Source organism: Takifugu flavidus, chromosome 8, assembly GCF_003711565.1.
Source record: "Takifugu flavidus isolate HTHZ2018 chromosome 8, ASM371156v2, whole genome shotgun sequence".
Lineage (NCBI taxonomy): Eukaryota > Metazoa > Chordata > Actinopteri > Tetraodontiformes > Tetraodontidae > Takifugu > Takifugu flavidus.
This window is the reverse complement of record NC_079527.1, coordinates 1,470,535-1,490,868: the sequence shown is the minus strand read 5'-3', so window position 1 is coordinate 1,490,868 and position 20,334 is coordinate 1,470,535. Positions and strand designations below refer to the sequence as shown.

Genomic DNA, 20,334 nt, shown 5'->3' with positions numbered 1-20,334 from the left:
ATATTTAACAGTATAGAGGTAGTCTCTGTTCCATGGTTAAAAGTTCACCAAGCACAGAGCAGGGGAGCGGTCAATCACCAAAATCTTATTAAAATTAATACTAAAGCACAAGTTGGAGAAACTGATATCACAATTAAGTGTGGACTGTTTATTTATTTTGTCTTACTTGAGACCTGGCTTCAGGAGGAGGAGTATGTTAGCTTAAATGAATCTACTCCTCCTACCCATTTTAATTATCTTATTCCTTGTGTTATTGGTCGAGGAGGGGGAGTGGCAGCAATCTATCACTCCAAGTTATTAATTAATCCTAGCCCAAAATATGGCTCCAGTTCATTTGAAAGCCTGACTCTTGGCATCACCCATCTGAGCTGGAAGGCAGAAAAGCCACTTTTGTTTGGAGTTGTATATCGGCCCAACTCTGTTGGCCCAGCAAAAAACTCCTTGTAGAGGAACTGTTTTGTTGATTCTATTTATTTATTGTCAGTACTGCGTGTCCAACATGGTGTTTATGCCCCAGTGCAAATTGGAAATAAAGTATTTTTGTAAAAATAAAAAAAATCTTTCTTTCTTTCTTCCTTGTTGAGGATCCAGTGTTATGCAGAGGTGTACTTACAACAATTTTATTGACAAATACTATTGATAGTCGCAGCGACGATTGTGTGTGAGATTGTTACAGAAAAAAATAATGAGAAGCACTGCCCCAGGGTAACACACAGCATCCCGGAACCAATGCTCCCGCGGTTGTTTTTGCGGAACTTTAATGTGTAACATTCGGCAGGAATCGGTAACAGCGGCTTTGAGTAGAAGGTTTTTGTATGTTTGACCGTATTGTGGTGTGGAAGCAACAAGAATGTCTTCTGTTGAGTGTTTGAGGACGTTCGTCATGGAGCGACTGACTGTTGCTGCTGAAGAAATATTCCGAGTGTTTCAACAAAAGCTCGACGGATGTGAAGAAGAGCTCGATTATCAGCGCAGACTGGTGGAAAGTGTTTGGAGACCCCAAATAAAGTTACACAGGACAGGTATGTAAGACTTTAACAAGACAAAATATGGAAGGATGTTCATTGTGACACAGAAGCAGTGCTTCTGCAACGGAAATGTGCCGCTAAATGTCGATTTATACCAATTTAAATGTAAACCTCTCAGGACTGAAAAGGTAGTGAGCATGGCAGGCCAGTAGGTGGCGATGTTAGCAATGAAGAAGCTAACAAATGTGTCTCCACTGCTCAGAGTATTGACACAATAACTCCACATGTTTGGGGGAGCAATAGCAAAGCTACAAGAGTTAGTAGCACACATGTTGCTGGGTAACAGGCCATAGCTGCTGCTGCTGCTGTTCCTTGGTGAGCGCGGTTCATTGATCTGAAAGAATAACGACCTCATTACACTTCTGTGTCTGTGTAGCTGACAGAGTTTATGGATCATCGCTGTGTTCGAAACCACACACTCGTTCCCTATTCTCTACTCACTTCATAGGGGAGTTGGATTGAGTACACTATGGAGTTAACTGAATTTTATATTCGTTTTCGTACACTACGATGGCGCAAGCTAAATGACGTCATAACGTTGCATAATAAATATGAACCCGTTCGCGGGCGAGAGCGGCCAAGTCTATTTAATTATTCTAACCCATAAAAAAACATAACACAATCACCCTTAGTTTGTTTTTTTCTTCATGTATCATTTCCCCCTATAAATTTTTGACATCAATAAAAAAAACGAATAAAAAATGATATTAAAGTTCAGTGACATTTTCACATCGTGACATCAAGTCTTACAAAATTTAAACTGGATTTTGATTGGAAAATGTCTATTCATCTGTTCATCATCTTTTTAAAGTTTCTTTTGAGATCCTATCCTCTGGTGTGGAATAGACATTTCCTTAGGACTATTTTGGCTCTATGATCAAGATGTAATCAAATTGTGACAGAAAAAACAGCAATGATGGTTGATTATGGTTTTTATTTCCACCTTTATGTTGAAATATTTTACGATGCCTACATTTTATCCCTTCTGAAAAAAATTGAAGACTTTCCACTGATTTCACCATGGCTGGAGTCTGAAGGTGGAGGGTTTAATCATCTTTAGGCTGGCAGGTGCAGCCTGCTACTGTGTGGAGTCAAGAGCCTTCTCAATTCCACACTCCACAACCAATGACATCATTTGTTGGCTCTCAGATAAAGTACTTGCCCTGAAAATATGTCCAATTACTTTTTCTAAGGGCAGGTGTTGACTTGATCACCAGCTTCTGCTAAAGTGGTTGGCAGTATAGATGGATGCCACCTTAGGATCAAGCTCCCTGGTGGAGCTGCTTAGTGTTACTTTAACAGAAAACTGAGGGTTATTGCATCATAGGGAACGGTGGTATCCCTGTATGTCCAAGTCTGTAGTGTTGATAACACTAGAGAGTACAGGAGACATATGATAGCGGCCGACATACATTGTGCAAAAGCTCAATCTAGTATAGAAAGGACAATGACCAGATGCTTGGTAATATTTTACAAAGCCTTGGAGGTGAAGCCTGCCTTTGCCACAAAGGTGATTGCATGTTGCACCGTTTTGCACAATGTCCACCTGAGGAATGTTGAAAGCATTGAACCCTCAGAAAACAGCTAGTCCTTCTCCACCCAGCTGCGGATCAAACTATGGACATCACCGTCACTCGCTAAAGATATCAGTCCAATTGATGAGTCTGCAGTATGTTTATATCGCACCAACAATATCTTACTTCTCCACTGAAAGTGTGAAACCTCTAGTACAGTATAATTAAAATGGTATGAAAGAGCAACGAGCCAAAGATGCTTATTATCGCCTGAATGCTAATGTCTTTTAGGCAAAAACATACTACACAGGATGCACCAATATGTTTCTCAAGTGAAAGAAGCACTGCGCTTCCAGAAAGTAACATATTACACATAGCGGACAATTCTTACATTTGTATGACAGCTCTCCGTGCCCCGGTTTACCAGCCATTAACAAGTGGTCACGTGATACCACAAAGGCTGATGGGATATATTACTGTGTTAGGGTGCATAGGTTGTACACGACTTTTCGCAATGCATTGTGGGATACACTGAGCGCACTACCTCAGGTATAGGGGATGGTTTTGGACAGAGCGCATTTTAAGACAGCTGGATACAGGAACTACCCCTCAGTTCAACGCATAAACCCTGCTGGCTGAACAGTGGTACTGCCAAGATGGCAAAGGTCACTTACTTCCATTGGGCCCAAAAATAGATTTTCAATAGGCTAACATGGTGAAAGAGACGTTCTGGCATAGTGACGTTGTGAACACGCATCACACCAACTGGACCGAGCCTGCCTGCAGATTCATGTGTGACCCATCCTGTAGTGGAGTGAGGCGCGCCATGATGGCTTTCATTACAAATACATCTTACATACTGTATGTTAAATATGTCTATTGTGTTAACTAACCAGCATTTTATGTAGCCTTCTATCAAAATTAAAATATACACATGAAATAACGATTAACGACTGGAATTTTTTATACTATAAGCTGCTACTTTTTTCCCTTGATTTGAATCCTGCAGCCTACACAACAGTGCAGTTAATTCAGAGCATTTTATGGGCTAATGGCCACCGGGGGCAGTCTCTAGCAGTAAACACAAAAGTGATACAGACACATGGGGAAAGATTATGCACCAAAGAAGACACTAGTTTTGATTTTGAACTGTCATTTCATCCATCATGCACACGCCCTCAGGTGCGGCTTATACAGTGGGACCTCTACTTACGAACAACTCTACATGCGGACTTTTCAGGTTACGAAACGTCTCAACGGGAAAATATTTCCTCTTGTTACGAAAGAAATTTCATGATACGAAAGGAAAAAATACGCTACCGCTGCTACTTGCAGCTCGCGGAGTTTAGCGAACACAAACATGCTTGTAGCTGCTCTGCCATTGGCTATTGCCTAGCATCTTCCAATCCCAATCAAACCCAATCTGTACAAGTTTGTGTGTATCCCAGCGTCGCCTTTGTTTAACTTTTATTTATTGTGGGTGTATGTATGTTTGTTCATTAGATGGCGGTGTTACCACAAGTGTTAACGTTCGTTGCTAGTAATGACGGCTAATGTAAGATTAGCCTGGAATAAAGTTCATTTAGCGGACCAAAGCGGACTTGTCGTGTGAGTATTGCGTCACTTCCTGTCTCTTCTATCGTTCGTTGGTTGCATTGTGCACGGGGTGCCGTATTCACTTAATATTGAACACTTGGTGTGTTGTATTCACTTAATATTGAACACTTGGTGTGTTGTATTCACTTTACTTAAAATTTTGAACACTTGAGACATTCTAGTCACCTGATATCAACAGTAAGAAACAACCCATATTAAACAAATACAGGGCTTCGCCGATCACTAGCGTTAGCATGGCCTCACCGTCTGTTTCACCCGTGTCTTTGTCTGTTCAGAGTGTGAAATGTTTAGTTACTCCTCTGCCTCCCTTAGTGAAGGGAATAGGTGCAAGAAGTGTAGTTTATTTATGGCTATGGAGGCGAGACTTAGCGAGCTTGAGACGCGGTTCCGCAGCTTGGAGTTAGCTGGAGTTGCGTCATGTAGCCAGGGTAAGCTAGCTGCTGCGGAGCCGCCTAGCGTAGCTTCAGCTAGCGGTCCCCCGGCAGCAGCCGAGCAGCCGGCTAGCCAGGGCGGCTGGGTGACGGTTCGTAGGAAGCGTAGCCCAAAACAAAGGCCCACGGTGCACCACCAACCGCTTCCCGTGGCTAACCGCTTTTCCCCACTCGGCGACACACCCGCCGAGAAACCGACCCTGGTAATTGGCGACTCTGTTTTGCGCTACGTGAAGCCGACTCCAGCGACCATAGTTAAGTGCATTCCGGGGGCCAGAGCGGGCGACATAGAAGCAAATTTATGGCTGCTGGCGAGACGTAATCGTAAATTTGGTAAAGTTATTATTCACGTCGGAGCCAACGACACCCGGCTTTGTCAGTCGGAGGTCACTAAAATTAACTTGAAGTCGGTGTGTAACTACGCAAAAACGATGTCGGACTCCGTAGCATTCTCTGGTCCCCTCCCCAATCTGGCCAGCGATGAGATGTTTAGCCGCATGTCATCGCTTCGTCGCTGGCTGTCACGGTGGTGCCCCGATAACCAGGTGGCCTTTATAGACAATTGGAGCACCTTCTGGGGAAAACCTGGTCTGATTAGGAGAGACGGTGTCCATCCCACTCGAGATGGCGCTTCTCTCATTTCTAGTAATCTGGCTAATTTTATTAGACCCAAAGTGACCTGACAATCCAGGGTCCAGACCAGGACGCAGAGTTGTGGTCTTACACACCTCTCTGCTGCTTCCTTAGAACCCTCATCCACCAACAATAACATATTTAACACTATAGAGGTAGTCTCTGTTCCACGGTTAAAAGTTCACCAAGCACAGAGCAGAGCGGTCAATCACCAAAATCTTATTAAAATTAATACTGAAGCACAAGTTGGAGAAACTAATATCACAATTAAGTGTGGACTGTTAAATATTAGATCTCTTTTGTGTAAATCCCTGTTAGTGCACGACCTGATAGCGGATCATCACATTGATTTATTTTGTCTTACTGAGACCTGGCTTCAGGAGGAGGAGTATGTTAGCTTAAATGAATCTACTCCTCCTACCCATCTTAATTATCATATTCCACGTGTTACTGGTCGAGGAGGGGGAGTGGCAGCAATCTATCACTCCAAGTTATTAATTAATCCCAGACCAAAACACAGCTTCAGTTCATTTGAAAGCCTGACTCTTGGCATCACTCATCTGAACTGGAGGACAGAAAAGCCACTTCTGTTTGTAGTAGTATATCGGCCCCCTGCTGGGCCACATTCAGAGTTCCTGTCTGAGTTCTCTGATTTCTTATCTGACTTGGTCCTTAGAACGGAAAAAGTCATTATCATTGGAGACTTTAACATCCATATGGACGTTATAAACGACAGCTTTAGAAATGGCTTCATTTCATTACTTGAGTCAGTTGGTTTCCTCCAGCAGATAAACCAACCAACTCACAGCTTTAACCACACCCTAGATCTAGTCCTGACTTATGGTGTTGAGGTAGAACATGTGTCAGTGTTCCCTCGGAACCCAGTCCTGTCAGACCACTCTTTGATCACTTTTACATTTATGATTAAGGATTCTTCTATGCTCAGAACAAAGTCTTACTATAGCAGATGTCTTTCAGATAATGCTGTAGCTAAGTTTAAGGAAGTGATCCCTGTGCTGATCCCAGGACCACCGTGTGTTTCCCCAGGGATCAATCATTATAATCTGAGCCCTGCTGAGGTTGACTCTATTGCTGAAGGTGCAGCAACCTCACTGAGAATCACGCTTGATTCTGTTGCCCCCCTGAAAAAGAAAATAGTAAATCAGAGGAGGTGTGCCCCCTGGTATAATTCACATATCAGGACCCTCAAGCAGAAAGTGCGAAGACTGGAAAGGAAGTGGCATTCTTGTAAGATAGACAGCTACCATGTAGCCTGGAAAGACTGTCTATTAGTTTACAAAAAGGCCCTTCGCAAGGCTAGAACAGCTTATTTTTCTTCTTTGATTGAGGAAAATAAGAACAACCCCAGGTTTCTCTTCAGCACTGTGGCCAAATTAACCAAGAGTCACAGTGTTTTAGATCCACGTATCCCTTCTTCCCTTAGTGGTGAAGACTTCATGAGCTTCTTCACTGATAAAGTTCTAGCTATCAGAGAGAAAGCTAACCAGGCCATCCCTACAACTGGACCATCACCAGATGTGCCGACTGTGGGAACATGCAGGGTCTCCAACGAGCTCTTAAGCTCCTTCAGCCCTATATATTTTTCTGAGGCGTCATCGCTAATTCAGAAATCCAAGACCACTACGTGTCTTTTAGATCCCATCCCAACACACCTGTTGAAGGATGTTCTACCACTGATAGGCAGTTCTATCCTGGACCAGATCAATGGTTCTTTAGTGTCAGGTTATGTACCCCGGTCCTACAAGGTGGCAGTGATTAAGCCGTTGCTTAAAAAACCATCACTGGATCCTGATGTCTTGGGAAATTATAGGCCAATATCCAACCTTCCTTTTATCTCTAAAGTTCTAGAGAAGGTGGTGGTGACTCAGTTACTGGAGCACCTGCAGAGGAACAGCCTGTTTGAGATGTTTCAGTCAGGCTTTAGAGCTCACCACAGCACAGAAACAGCACTTCTTAAAGTCACTAATGATCTTCTCATAGCTTCCGATCATGGACTGGTCTCTATGCTGGTTCTGCTGGACCTCAGTGCTGCTTTTGATACAGTTGATCACAGCATCCTGTTACAGAGACTGGAACATGTGATTGGGATTAAAGGGACAGCACTAGACTGGTTTAGATCATACTTATCTGATAGATACCAGTTTGCCCATGTCCACGGCGTTCCCTCCTCATACAGTAGGGTTAGCCATGGAGTTCCTCAAGGTTCCGTACTCGGACCAATCCTCTTCACATTGTACATGCTTCCCTTAGGGAACATTATTCGGCAGCATGGGATAAATTTTCATTGTTATGCTGATGACACTCAGCTCTATTTATCCATGAAACCCGAGGAGACAGAGAAGTTAGTGAAGCTCCAGACCTGTCTTAAAGACATAAAGTCCTGGATGTCTTCAAATTTCCTCCTCCTTAACCCAGGAAAAACTGAGGTCATGGTGTTTGGTCCTGAACCTCTCAGGGATAGACTAGATCACATGATCACTCTAGATGGTATCTCATTAACATCTAGTCTCTCTGTGAGGAATCTAGGAGTAACTTTTGATCAAAATCTCTCCTTCAACTCACACATTAAATTAGTCTCTAGAAGTGCCTTTTTTCACTTGAGGAACATCTCAAAGATCAGGAAGCTACTGATGCAGCCTGATGCTGAAAAGTTAGTCCATGCATTTGTTACTTCCAGGCTGGACTACTGTAACTCCTTATTATCAGGGTGTCCAAACAACTCTTTAAGAAGCCTCCAGTTGATCCAAAATGCTGCAGCCAGAGTTCTGACAGGTATTGACAAAAGAGATCACATAAGTCCTGTAATGGCGTCGCTTCATTGGCTGCCCGTTAAATTTAGAATAACTTTTAAAACCCTTCTTCTGACCTACAAGGTCCTCAGAGGCCTAGCCCCATCCTACCTGGAGGAGCTAGTGATACCCTATCAGCCCAATAGACCGCTCCGCTCTCAGAATGCTGGTCTACTTGTGGTTCCCAGAGTTTCTAGGAGTAGAATGGGGGGCCGAGCATTTAGCTACCAGGCCCCCCTGCTTTGGAACCAGCTCCCTGTCCAGGTACGGGAGGCTGACTCCATCGCTACTTTTAAGATCAGACTCAAAACCTACCTCTTTGAAAAAGCTTACTGTTACTAATTCAGTAGTTCCAGTTACTATCATAGACAGACAAATTATCATACTTAGGGGGTCGTCTAATCATTAGGTCACATTCTAGCTATGCTGTTATAGGCCAAGGCTGCCGGGGTCCGGAAACATGATCACCTGACAGGCCTCTGTCACTCCACTGGGTCATGGTTTCCTCTCCTTTCCTCTCCTTTCCTCTCCTCATCAAGCAGACTAGTTATGCTGATTCTTGTGTAGTTTTTCTGCTTCTCTCCCCCCCCCCCCCCTCTATCTATTTGCAGGTATCACTGCCATCGGAGCTGCATAATGACCGCCGGCCCCGTTGAAGTGATTGTGCATATTTTTTGTGTGTGTTTCTGTGCTCTGTGCCTCTCCTCGAAAGAGAAGCTCCTCTAGAACTCTCCTCGAAGAGAAGAGCCTAGAAGAGAACTCTCCTCTCCTTCTCCTTTTCCTCTCCCTCTCCTCTTCTTTCCTCTCCTCTTTCCCCTCCTCCTCCTTCTCCTCTCCTCTACCTCCCCTTCACTCTACCTCTCCTCTCCTCTACCCCTCTCCTCTCCTACCTATCCTATCCTCTACCTGTCCTCCCTCCTCTCCTCTCTCTTTACCCAGCCGGCCATCAGCAGGAGGGTCCCCCTACATGAGCCTGGTCCTGCTCAAGGTTTCTTCCTGTTAAAGGGGAGTTTTTCCTTGCCACTGTTGCTTGTCTGGGGTCAGGCCCTGGGATTCTGGAAAGCGCCTTGAAACAATTTTGATTGTATAAGACGCTATATAAATAAAGATTGATTTGATTTGATTTGATTTGATTTGTTCCTGGAGAATCCTTGCGCTGAATTCCTACATTTATTGTGCAGTAATCTAATTGTAACACGTATTTGTTACATGTTTTGATGCATTTTTATGATTTATAAAAAACATTATGTCCGAATTTTTGGGGGTTTGGAATGGATTAGGGCATTTACATGGAAAACATGTCTCTACTTGTAATTTTCAGGTTACGAAACAACTTCCGGAACCAATTAATTTCGTAAGTAAGAGGTCCCACTGTATTCACGTGCGCTCAATAGTCCGAAAATTATAGCAGCCATGTTTTCATATACCGAAACAGAGAAACCTTTTCCTACTTTGTCTTTGATTAAGACGTTTGTGTGTATTCAAAGATTTATCCAGGTCTGTTCATTCTTGCCTGTTTCTGATTGTAGCAAGGCTGTAAAATCAGCTCTGTTAAAGACCTACGAGTTGGTTCCTGAGGCTCACAGGCAACAATTCTGGACATAGAAGAAAAGTGATGGGAGACACCTGGGATTTGAATACACACTTTCAGAGCTGTGTACTGTTTTTAAACTACAGGTAGATACTTTTGACAATCTGGCCAAATTAGTTGTTTTAGAGCAGCAGAGGTTATTGCTGCTCATGTCACCAATCACAAAGCAGCCGCTGCTGCTGCTCTTGCAGATGACCGTGTCAGCTTCCAAGTGTAGTTTTGGTGGCATGCACACTCATTTTATGGCTGTGGACAAGCAAGAGCGTCCCCCTGTATGAGCCTGGTTCTGTTCAAGGTTTCTGTTCTGTTCAGGTTTTACACTGCTGTTTTAGTTCTGTTTTGTCCAAGTAAACATCTTTTGTTCATCTGTTGTTTTTCTCTTGTAATGTACGTTTGCGAAAAAGAGGGCAGCCTCAGATTTACTCATTCAGAGGTGACTGATGCTTCAGATGTTTGGAGAAGAGATGCAGAAATTCACAGGCTGCAGGTTTGAACATTGATATTGTGAGCTGCCCGTTGTTGTGGCTCGTTGGATGGTTAAAAACTGCCCTTTGATCAGTTGCCCCTAAACCTATCGCTTATGCTCACATGCTTCTTTCCATTCTTGATGATTTCTCTTGCATTTTCAGAGCTTTCACAGCAGCAACCTTTGTGGAAGGAGGAAGAGGATAATTACCAGCATCAGCATAGGAGCTACAGTCTAGACCAGGAGGAGTCGAAGCCTCCACAAATCAAAGAGGAACAGGAGGAAACCTGCTGTTATCAGGACGGAGAGTCGCTGATTGTAAAGCAGGAGATGGACACCTCAATGGTGACTCCTATACATGAGCAAGAGAACAACGGTGAACTGGGCTTAAATCCTGATCAGAGCCAGGAAAAGCCTGAGGTGAACACAACAGTTCAAAGCCCTGTGTTACCAGATCCAGCCTGTGACCTGCAGCTGCTCTCCTACAGTCCTCATATATCTGAGAGCAAAGATGAGGAAAACAGGACCAGCGAAGACTCCAGGTGGACCACAGCTAAAGAGCCAAAACAAACCATGAAGCAGAACCATCCTAAATGTCAGACTGGGAATGTAAACATCCCAGCAGAGTCAGCAGTGGACTGTGATACAGACACAGGTGCTAAAACATCTGCATGTTACACAGATGAACAACAGGGAAAGGTCAAGACAGACCTGAAAGGACATTCCACTATTCAATACGAACATCTAGGCTTAGCATGTGGGAAAGATTCCGGAGAGGGTTGTTTCTCATCAGCCGCCAAAATTAAGGACACAACAACCAAACTGTTTATCTGTGAAACATGTGGGAAAGATTTCAAACTGTCAAAATTACTGAAGCGACACCTTAGAGTTCACACAGGTGAAAGACCATATGCATGTAAAACATGTGGGAAAACCTTTAAACAATATTCTTCATTTTATCGCCACAAGAGAATTCACACAGGTGAGAGGCCATATGTCTGTCAAACATGTGGGAAGGCCTTTACACAAAATGATAAATTAAAGAACCACCTGAGAATTCACACAGGTGACACAGGTGCTAAAACATCTGCATGTAACACAGGTGAACAACAGGGAAATATCAAGGTAGACATGACAGGGCACTCCACAATCAATCCTAATGACACCCCACACGTTGGCTTGGCATGTGGGAAAGGTTCCGGGGGGCATCACTCCGCATCGGCTGAAAATAAAAGTGACACAGGAGCCAGATTGTTTATCTGTGAATCATGTGGGAAAGATTTCAAACAGTCAACCTTACTGAAGAAACACCTCAGAGTTCACACATGTAAGAGATCACATTTGTGTAAAACATGTGGGAAAACCTTTGCACACCGTTCTACATTAAGACGCCACATGAGAATTCACACAGGTGAGACACCATTTGTGTGTAAATCATGTGGGAAAGCCTTTGCAGAAGGTTTTTCATTAAAACGCCACATGAGAATTCACACAGGTGAGAGACCATATGTGTGTAAAACATGTGGAAAAACCTTCAAACAAAATTATGGATTAAATGTCCACATGAAAATTCACACAGGTGAGAGACCATATGTGTGTAAAACATGTGGGAAAGCCTTTATAAATAGTACTTCATTAAATGTCCACATGAAAGTTCACACAGGTGAGAGACCATTTGTGTGTAAAACATGTGGGAAAACCTTCAAACAAAATTCTGCATTAAATGTCCACATGAGAATTCACACAGGTGAGAGACCATATGTGTGTAAAACATGTGGGAAAGCCTTTATAAATTGTACTTCATTTAATGTCCACATGAAAGTTCACACAGGTGAGAGACCATTTGTGTGTAAAACATGTGGGAAAGCCTTTATAGATAGTACTTCATTAAATGTCCACATGCGAGTTCACACAGGTGAAAGACCATATTTGTGTAAAATATGTGGAAAAGCCTTCAAAAACAATTCTGCATTAAATGTCCACATGAAAGTTCACACAGGTGAGAGACCATATGTGTGTAAAACATGTGGAAAAGCCTTCAAACACAGTTCTGCATTAAAGTATCACATTAGAATTCACACAGTTGAGTAACCACATGTCTGTGAAACATGTGGGGAAACTTTCACCCAGAATTGTGATTTAGTGCAGCACATGAGCACCCACACGGGTGAAAACATCTAGATTTGCCAACAAGAGAGTTCAGATATTGCTGCAGCTTCTTCATTGAGAAGAGCCCAAAGAACAGCTTTAATTTTAGATTCCTGCCAGATGTTCTGTATTACCAGTTCACCCTTTTGTGCTGATAAACTTTGTTACTATGCAACAAACCTGTAAGACAGAGTCTTTGTATCAATTCAAAATGAAATATAAGTAAAATGAGTCATACTAGAAAAGCAATTGAGAAAATCTAGATGTCAGCAGTCTGAGCATGCGGTGCTCTGCAGGTGTTGGCTGGAGGCAGTGAGAACCTTCTGTGTTGAACAGGTGAAGTGGCTCCCTGATGTCTGCAGGTGCAGCTGCTCTTCCACTGTTTTAGGCATCAATCATGAAAGCTGTGGGCTCCATTTACCTCCTGCAGCCTCCTGCTGACACCTCCAATCAGCAATCAGCACAGGGGTCATGTGGGCTCTGGCTAGTTCCTGTCAGAACTCAACTCAGCCATTTTAAATATAGTCATGTGCGAGTTTTGGGAGAATTGATCATTGTGCTCAGAATCATTGTGTGTACTGTTTTTATCACAATGCTTTAAAGGGAAGAAACTGAAAGTGTTGGAAGGTATGTGAGATTGTGAGTTCTTGGGGTTTGTTTGAGAGGATCAAGACCAGATAAGGGAAAGGAATTCATCAAAATAGAGTTCTGTTAGCAGAAGGAGTTGACCCCCATGCTGTGGTACAAATACACGTGACACAAGGATGATCGGGGCCCTTCCTCATGAACTGAGACACAGTGCTCAGAAGTCTCTTTAAGTGATTTCAGTTTTATGTCATAAATAAAAATCACATAGGTCATTGATTCAGAATTGATTCTTTGTCTATTTCTCCCTGAGTAAATGAAGGGCACGAGGAACGTGTAGGTAAAGGAAGTTTCCTCAACAATGCTACGGCTTATCCTGAAGTATTGCTTAAGCATTCCCACTTGTGTTGTAATACGTGCACAGTCGTGGAAGTTAGTTGATGAGTTAAACCTGCCTGAGTCATTTAGGTGTTTCAATAATGAGACAACAAAAGTGAAGCTGAAACTGAGAAAACTGGAGAATGCCATTAAGCAGGTTGTAGTGCCACAGGACTTCTGATAACGGCTTATTCGTCTTGCTGTGATGAGGTACGTGGCCACCTGGGATTAGAAGACATATCAGCACATTTTGCATGTCTTTGCGCCAGTTCTGAAGACCGGTTTCACCTGTTTCTGCCACTCTTGTGTGTACCAAAAAAACCCAATCAGGTCATTCCTCCTGCTCCATCACAGCCCATTCCCAGGATGTGAGAACCTTTTGAACACAAAGTCCTTGTTGGCATGAATGAAGTGGGGACATTAGTATTTGTTTACCTTGATGTGTGCTACCAATAGCTAGTGGTTCGCCGGTGGGACAGAATCCTAATCATACTGCCGTACTCAACACATCACTCACAGGACAATCAAAACTGTTCAATGATAGATTTTTTTCTTCTTTCATCTTGATCTTTACTAACAGATAGAAAATCTCTAAAGGTTTAGAAAATCCTTATGTGTGAACCTATCCTACCACTGAAATTTCTGCTTTTTTCACTCGTTATAGTTTTCTCCAGTACAGAGTCATGATGTGCTCTGATTCCTGGTACTAGCATCTACACACATAGAAATAAATTGCTGTTTAAAGGAGGCATGGTTGACCTTGAATTTGGTCAACTGTGACTTGGGCCGGTTCACAGTCTTGGTGAGCAAGTAGGTCAGGGTGCATCCTAATAAGACCAAAATCCAGGCTACCTGAGCAGATCCTGTCCTCCAAACCAGATGTGAGCGCCTCTGTTTTGGATTGATGGTACCATCGTAGTTTCTGAAGAAACCTCTCTGATGTTGTTACTCCTCTCACTAGCCTAACCAGTATGAAAATGCTGTGGTTAACTGAACATCAGCATGCTTTCCAGCCCTGTGATGCTCACTTCTGCAGCACACCTCTTCCAGTAGAGATCTACTGGATTTCACCTGACCCTTCAAGTTGGAGATAGAAGTCAGCAGTGTTGCTGCAGGAGGAACATCCTGTTCAAGTTCAAGTTTATTGTATTTAGAGCCCAAAGATTTTTCCTTGGGGGGGCTTTACAAATTGCACAGTTGCACAGAATATATATTTGGGAAGTGTATGAGGAACAGAGAAATAGGGAGAGGCGTGGGGGGACATTAAATAAGTACCTAGCTGTCTGAGCCTATAGCAGCAGAATAGAGCAGTTCTATGTTCACCTTAATCATGAACCTTATCAAAAAGGAAGGTTTTAAGTCAGGTTTTAAACAATATAACAGTTTCTGCTCCTGGATCCAGACTGGGACCTGGTTCCAGAGAAATGGGGCTTAGTAGCTGCAGTCTTATACTGCTATCCTAGAGCAAGGTACCAAATCACCCAAATGCAATGAACTTGTGACTCATCCAGGGATGGACCTGCCTTCACCTATTGTCGAACAGTCGCATTCTGGACCAGCTGTAGATTAGATTAGATTCAACTTTATTGTTATTGCACACGTACAGGTACCGAGCAACAAAATGCAGTTTTGCATCTGAAGTGCAAAAGAAGCAGCAAGTGCAGATATAATGAGTTAATAAATACAATATGTGTGGTTTATATTGTTACAGTAGTTTACTGTTGTTTACAGGATTGTACTATGAAAATATTTTATAAATGGGTATTTACATTAAATGCCTGAAACTATAAGTCAATCAATCAATCTTTATTTATATAGCGTCTTTTACAATCAAAACTGTTTCTAGGCGCTTTCCAGAATCCCAGGGCCTGACCCCAGACAAGTAACAGTGGCAAGGAAAAACTCCCTTTTAACAGGAAGAAACCTTGAGCAGGACCAGGCTCATGTAGGGGGACCCTCCTGCTGATGGCCGGCTGGGTAGAGAGAGAGGAGAAGAGAAGAGATTTTTTTTTGGATTTTTTACAAAAATACTTTAATCACAAATTTACACAGGGCCACAAAACACCCTTTTTAGAAAATAACACAGAACAACAATAATAGTAATAATAATCATAATAATAATTAGTATTAGTAATAATAATAACAATAATAATAGTTATAATAATGATACCAACAACCACAATAAAAAAATGATAAATAAATAAATATTAAGAAAACAATACAATACAATTTATCCCACCAGGGGGTGTGCAAAGTGCAAAAAATCCTCTGTAACAGTGCATACAACGTTTTTGTGACACCATATATCGTGGCTAGAGGGAGCATCCATCTCAGTGAGGTCTTGAATCCGGGACCTGACCAGTGCACCCTGTACCTGACTGTCCAGCAGGCTGGCCAAGGCCATTTTTTTGGATTGGAGGGTTTCAATACACCCTCGATCTCCTGTGGAGCTGCCAATCACCTCTAGCTCCACTATCTCCATCTCCAGGTCTTTGATCGACCTGCGTGTGTCCTGCGTGGCATTGAGAGTATACTGCTGGCACAGGAGCTGTATCTCTACTTTTCCACGGTCCCACCACTGTCTTAGGCACGTAAAATCGGATTTTTTTCTCTCGAAACCCCAACCAGAAGTGTTGTAAAACATCTCTAAAACTGTTATCTTGAGCTAAGCTGGAATTAAAATGCCAGTATGCACTCTTGGGCAAGATGTTCTTCACGGCGACTTCGCCTAAAACCAACAAGTGATCTGTAAAACCGACTGGCGTGATGCTACAGCCCCTAAAAACACTAAAATGATGTTTAAAACAATAAAATCGGTCAAGTCTGGCCGAGGAGATCCTACCCTCACTTAGGCGGGACCAAGTGTATTGCCTGCTTTCTGCGTACATCCTCCTCCACACATCCACCCGGCCATGAGAATAGGCCAGCTGTCTCAGACAATGTTGCGAGGCTGGATGAGGCTCTGCATGGTTGCGGTCTAAAAAAGACTCAATTAAAATCCCCACCCAGGAATAAAAAATCTTCCCCACAACCATTTAAAACAGTGCTGACTTTTTCTCTTCCTCTCTGTACCATTGGTGGGAGCATAAATATTAATAAAAACCAAGGAGTGGTTTTGGAGGCACGCTTTCACCATCAGACACCGTCCCCTCACCACATGCTTCACCTCCAGGGATGATGGAGTGAAGCCCCTTGAAAAAAGGAGGCCCACTCCACCACTGAGGGTGGTGTTGTGGCTCAGCAGCACCTGTCCTTCCCACTCCTTCTCCCAGTCCACTTCTATGCCGCAGTCGCTGTCGGTCTCCTGGAGGAACAGGACATCAATGCGTTTTCTTTTTGCTGTGTCGAACACTAGTGCCCGTTTTCTTGCGTCCCGGGCTCCGTTGACATTCAACGTTCCAATTTTGAATGTGTTCATGCCGAGGGGAAAGATTAAAATCAAAGACAGTAAAAAGTAAGTACTGGACAAGGAAACATGGTAAATGTTTTTTTTTCAAATTAGCTGTTTTCTTGCTTTTCCCATGTGCTTCCTGAGCCTGTAAATGTCAGGGTCGGTGAGGCCTGACGTTGCCCTGGCGAGATGACCCTCCTTGTTACAATTAAAGCACTTGAGGGCGGAGGAGGTTGCGAAAAGGGTATAATCAAAATATATGATATGTCAACTCAAACTTCTCTGGTCAAGGACGACAGAAATGCAGCTGCTGTGGGGAAGTGACATTGACTGGAGATAGAGCTGCTGGCCATGACACAGTAGGTGTTCTTTTAATCTGTCTGATATGGAAAAATGTCTTAAACACCTCTCTGCTGCTTCCATAGAACCCTCATCCACCAACAATAATATATTTAACACTATAGAGGTAGTCTCTGTTCCATGGTTAAAAGTTCACCAAGCACAGAGCAGGGGAGCGGTCAATCACCATCATCTTATTAAAATTAATACTAAAGCACAAGTTGGAGAAAGTAATATCACAATTAAGTGTGGACTGTTTATTTATTTTGTCTTACTGAGACCTGGCTTCAGGAGGAGGAGTATGTTAGTTTAAGATTAAGATTAAGATTAAGATGGACTTTATTCATCCCCGTGGGGAAATTGAATTATAGAAGCAGCGAATGCAGAGTAGAGAGACAGAAAAAAATAAATACAGATAGATTAGAATGTTATAAGCATATATACAGCATATATTATAAGCATATATATAATATATACATAATATAATATATACATATTATAAGCATTATAAGCATATATACATAAATATAGAATAAATTAGAAATAAAATTACAACATAAACATTACACAATTATTGTTGAGTTGGTTAAATGAATCTACTCCTCCTACCCATCTTAATTATCATATTCCTTGTGTTACTGGTCGAGGAGGGGGAGTGGCAGCAATCTATCACTCCAAGTTATTAATTAATCCTAGACCAGAATATGGCTCCAGTTCATTTGAAAGCCTGACTCTTGGCATCACCCATCTGAGCTGGAAGGCAGAAAAGCCACTTTTGTTTGGAGTTGTATATCGGCCCAACTCTGTTGGCCCAGCAAAAAACTCCTTGTAGAGGAACTGTTTTGTTGATTCCATTTATTTATTGTCAGTACTGCGTGTCCAACATGGTGTTTATGCCCCAGTGTAAATTGGAAATAAAGTATTTTTGTAAAAACAAAAAAAATCTTTCTTTCTTTCTTCCTTGTTGAGGATCCAGTGTTATGCAGAGGTGTACTTACAACAATTTTATTGACAAATACTATTTATAGTCGCGGCGACGATTGTGTGTGAGATTGTTACAGAAAATAATGGAGAAGCACTGCCCCAGGGTAACACACACCACACCGGAACCAATGCTCCCGCGGTTGTTTTTGCGGAACTTTAATGTGTAACATTCGGCAGGAATCGGTAACAGCGGCTTTGAGCACAAAGTTTTTGTATGTTTGACCGTATTGTGGTGTGGAAGCAACAAGAATGTCTTCTGTTGAGTGTTTGAGGACGTTCGTCATGGAGCGACTGACTGTTGCTGCTGAAGAAATATTCCGAGTGTTTCAACTAAAGCTCGACGGATATGAAGAAGAGCTCGATTATCAGCGCAGACTGGTGGAAAGTGTTTGGAGACCCCAAATAAAGTTACACAGGACAGGTATGTAAGACTTTAACAAGACAAAATATGGAAGGATGTTCATTGTGACACTGAAGCAGTGCTTCTGCAACGTAAATGTGCCGCTAAATGTTGATTTATACCAATTTAAATGTAAACCTCTGAGGACTGAAAAGGTAGTGAGCATGGCAGGCCAGTAGGTGGCGATGTTAGCAATGAAGAAGCTAACAAATGTGTCTCCTCTGCTCAGAGTATTGACACAATAACTCCACATGTTTGGGGGAGCAATAGCAAAGCTACAAGAGTTAGCAGCACACATGTTGCTGGGTAACAGACCATAGCTGCTGCTGCTGCTGTTCCTTGGTGAGCGCGGTTCATTGATCTGAAAGAATAACGACCTCATTACACTTCTGTGTCTGTAGCTGACAGAGTTTATGGATCATCGCTGTGTTCGAAACCACACACTCGTTCCCTATTCTCTACTCACTTCTCACTTCACCGGGGAGTTGGATTGAGGACACTATGGAGTTAACTGAATTTTATATTCGTTTTCGTACACTACGATGGCGCAAGCTAAATGACGTCATAACGTTGCATAATAAATATGAACCCGTTCGCGGGCGAGAGCGGCCAAGTCTATTTAATTATTCTAACCCATAAAAAAACATAACACAATCACCCTTAGTTTGTTTTTTTCTTCATGTATCATTTCCCCCTATAAATTTTTGACATCAATAAAAAAAAACGAATAGAAAATGATATTAAATTAAAGTTCAGTGACATTTTCACATCGTGACATCAAGTCTTACAAAATTTAAACTGGATTTTGATTGGAAAATGTCTATTCATCCGTTCATCATCTTTTTAAAGTTTCTTTTGAGATCCTATCCTCTGGTGTGGAATAGACATTTCCTTAGGACTATTTTGGCTCTATGATCAAGATGTAATCAAATTGTGACAGAAAAAACAGCAATGATGGTTGATTATGGTTTTTATTTCCACCTTTATGTTGAAATATTTTACGATGCCTACATTTCATCCCTTCTGAAAAGAATTGAAGACTTTCCACTGATTTCACCATGGCTGGAGTCTAAAGGTGGAGGGTTTAATCATCTTTAGGCTGGCAGGTGCAGCCTGCTACTGTGTGGAGTCAAGAGCCTTCTCAATTCCACACTCCACAACCAATGACATCATTTGTTGGCTCTCAGATAAAGTACTTGCCCTGAAAATATGTCCAATTACTTTTTCTAAGGGCAGGTGTTGACTTGATCACCAGCTTCTGCTAAAGCGGTTGGCAGTATAGATGGATGCCACCTTAGGATCAAGCTCCCTGGTGGAGCTGCTTAGTGTTACTTTAACAGAAAACTGAGGGTTATTGCATCATAGGGAATGGTGGTATCCCTGTATGTCCAAGTCTGTAGCTTTGATAACACTATTTAGAGAGTACAGGAGACATATGATAGCGGCCAACATACATCGTGCAAAAGCTCAATCTAGTATAGAAAGGACAATGACCAGATGCTGGGCAATATTTTACAAAGCCTTGGAGGTGAAGCCTGCCTTTGCCACAAAGGTGATTGCATGTTGAACCATTTTGCACAATGTCCACCTGAGGAATGCTGAAAGCATTGAACCCTCAGAAAACAGCTAGTCCTTCTCCACCCAGCTGCGGATCAAACTATGGACATCACCGTCACTCGCTAAAGATATCAGTCCAATTGATGAGTCTGCGGTATGTTTATATCGCACCAACAATACCTTACTTCTCCACTGAAAGTGTGAAACCTCTAGTACAGTATAATTAAAATGGTATGAAAGAGCAACGAGCCAAAGATGCTTATTATCGCCTGAATGCTAATGTCTTTATGGCTAAAACATACTACACAGGAAGCACCAATATGTTTCTCAAGTGAAAGAAGCACTGCGCTTCCAGAAAGTAACATATTACACATAGCGGACAATTCTTACATTTGTATGACAGCTCTCCGTGCCTCGGTTTACCAGCCATTAACAAGTGGTCACGTGATACCACAAAGGCTG

The 20,334-nt window shown here is 42.5% G+C and overlaps 1 protein-coding gene across 2 annotated transcripts; it reads left to right on the top strand.

The window, feature by feature from the left end:
* The first annotated feature begins 756 nt into the window (after nucleotides 1–756).
* LOC130530224 (zinc finger protein 260-like) lies at nucleotides 757–13,102 on the top strand. 2 transcript variants are annotated; one of them, XM_057041227.1, is made up of 3 exons: nucleotides 757–1,022; nucleotides 10,254–11,156; nucleotides 11,922–13,102. In XM_057041227.1, exons 1-3 carry the CDS (start codon nucleotides 851–853, stop codon nucleotides 12,179–12,181), a joined length of 1,335 nt encoding a protein of 444 aa, XP_056897207.1. In that variant the 5' UTR covers nucleotides 757–850; the 3' UTR covers nucleotides 12,182–13,102. The 2 variants fall into 2 exon arrangements, with proteins under 2 accessions (XP_056897207.1, XP_056897206.1); XM_057041226.1 differs by having other exon boundaries at nucleotides 10,254–13,102.
* The last annotated feature ends 7,232 nt before the right edge of the window (nucleotides 13,103–20,334 follow it).

Coding starts and splice junctions, on each gene's coding strand:
- LOC130530224 (XM_057041226.1), top strand. CDS start 851: ATGTCTTCTGTTGAGTGTTTGAGGACGTTCGTCATGGAGCGACTGACT. Junction 1,023..10,253: donor AATAAAGTTACACAGGACAG/GTATGTAAGACT, acceptor TTGCATTTTCAG/AGCTTTCACAGCAGCAACCT.